This window comes from Crocodylus porosus, unplaced genomic scaffold (assembly GCF_001723895.1).
Source record: "Crocodylus porosus isolate Cpor-Errol unplaced genomic scaffold, CroPor_comp1, whole genome shotgun sequence".
Lineage (NCBI taxonomy): Eukaryota > Metazoa > Chordata > Crocodylia > Crocodylidae > Crocodylus > Crocodylus porosus.
In genome coordinates, this window is record NW_017728951.1 from 14,748,576 (window position 1) to 14,749,256 (window position 681).

General features: G+C 58.4%; 1 protein-coding gene across 1 annotated transcript in view; it reads right to left on the reverse strand.

The window, feature by feature from the left end:
- EMX2 (empty spiracles homeobox 2) overlaps nucleotides 1–360 on the reverse strand; it is a 5,379-nt gene extending 5,019 nt beyond the window's left edge. The window contains exon 1 of the mRNA XM_019555468.1: nucleotides 297–360. Within this exon, the coding sequence (XP_019411013.1) occupies nucleotides 297–360 (64 nt within the window). The remainder of the gene's footprint in view (nucleotides 1–296) is intronic.
- Nucleotides 361–681: the final 321 nt, after the last annotated feature.

Consider the following 681-nt stretch of genomic DNA (forward strand, 5'->3'; position numbering starts at 1 on the left):
CGCCGCCTGCGCCCCCAGGTAGGCAGCAGGGCAGCGCCTTGCGGGAGGGTTTGGGGAGGGATCCCCGCCGGCTCAAGTTGCGCGGGTGGATTCAGCGGCGCCGGGCCAGATCCCGGCTGCGGCGGGAGCCCCGGGCAGGGCCGCCCTCAGGTCCTCGCTGCTCGGGGGCAGCGGGGAGCCGGGACTGCTGCAGCCTCCCTGCCCTGCCCTTCACCCCGGAGCCGGGAAGCCGCGGGCAGCCCGCGGAGCCGGCCAGAGCCGCGCAGCTCCGGCCCTGTCCGGATTTTCGCGATTACCTCTGGGTTCCGGGATGATTTTAGGGCCGAGTTCTCGCGCTCCCATTGGCTGGCGCGGCGGCATAATGATGATCACGGCCGAATGCTGTTGGCTGCTGCTTACTGTTTATTGGTAGTTAAGGATCTATTATCTATTCATCAGCCTCCTATTTTTGCCAATTACATTCTTCTAAAGTGAAGTACCAGCAGGTATTTTGCACATTTACAATTAATGATAAAAAAAAAAAAAAATCTGGCGCGCTTTAAATCTATTACGCCGCGGTGTCATTTATCTTCAAGATGCAGAATTACTCATGTCAATGACTGTTGCTGCTGAACTGGGGAGGGGGGGGTTGCAACGGGAGTCTGGTCTTCCCTGCTTTTATTCTTGTACTTCCTTCCCCCT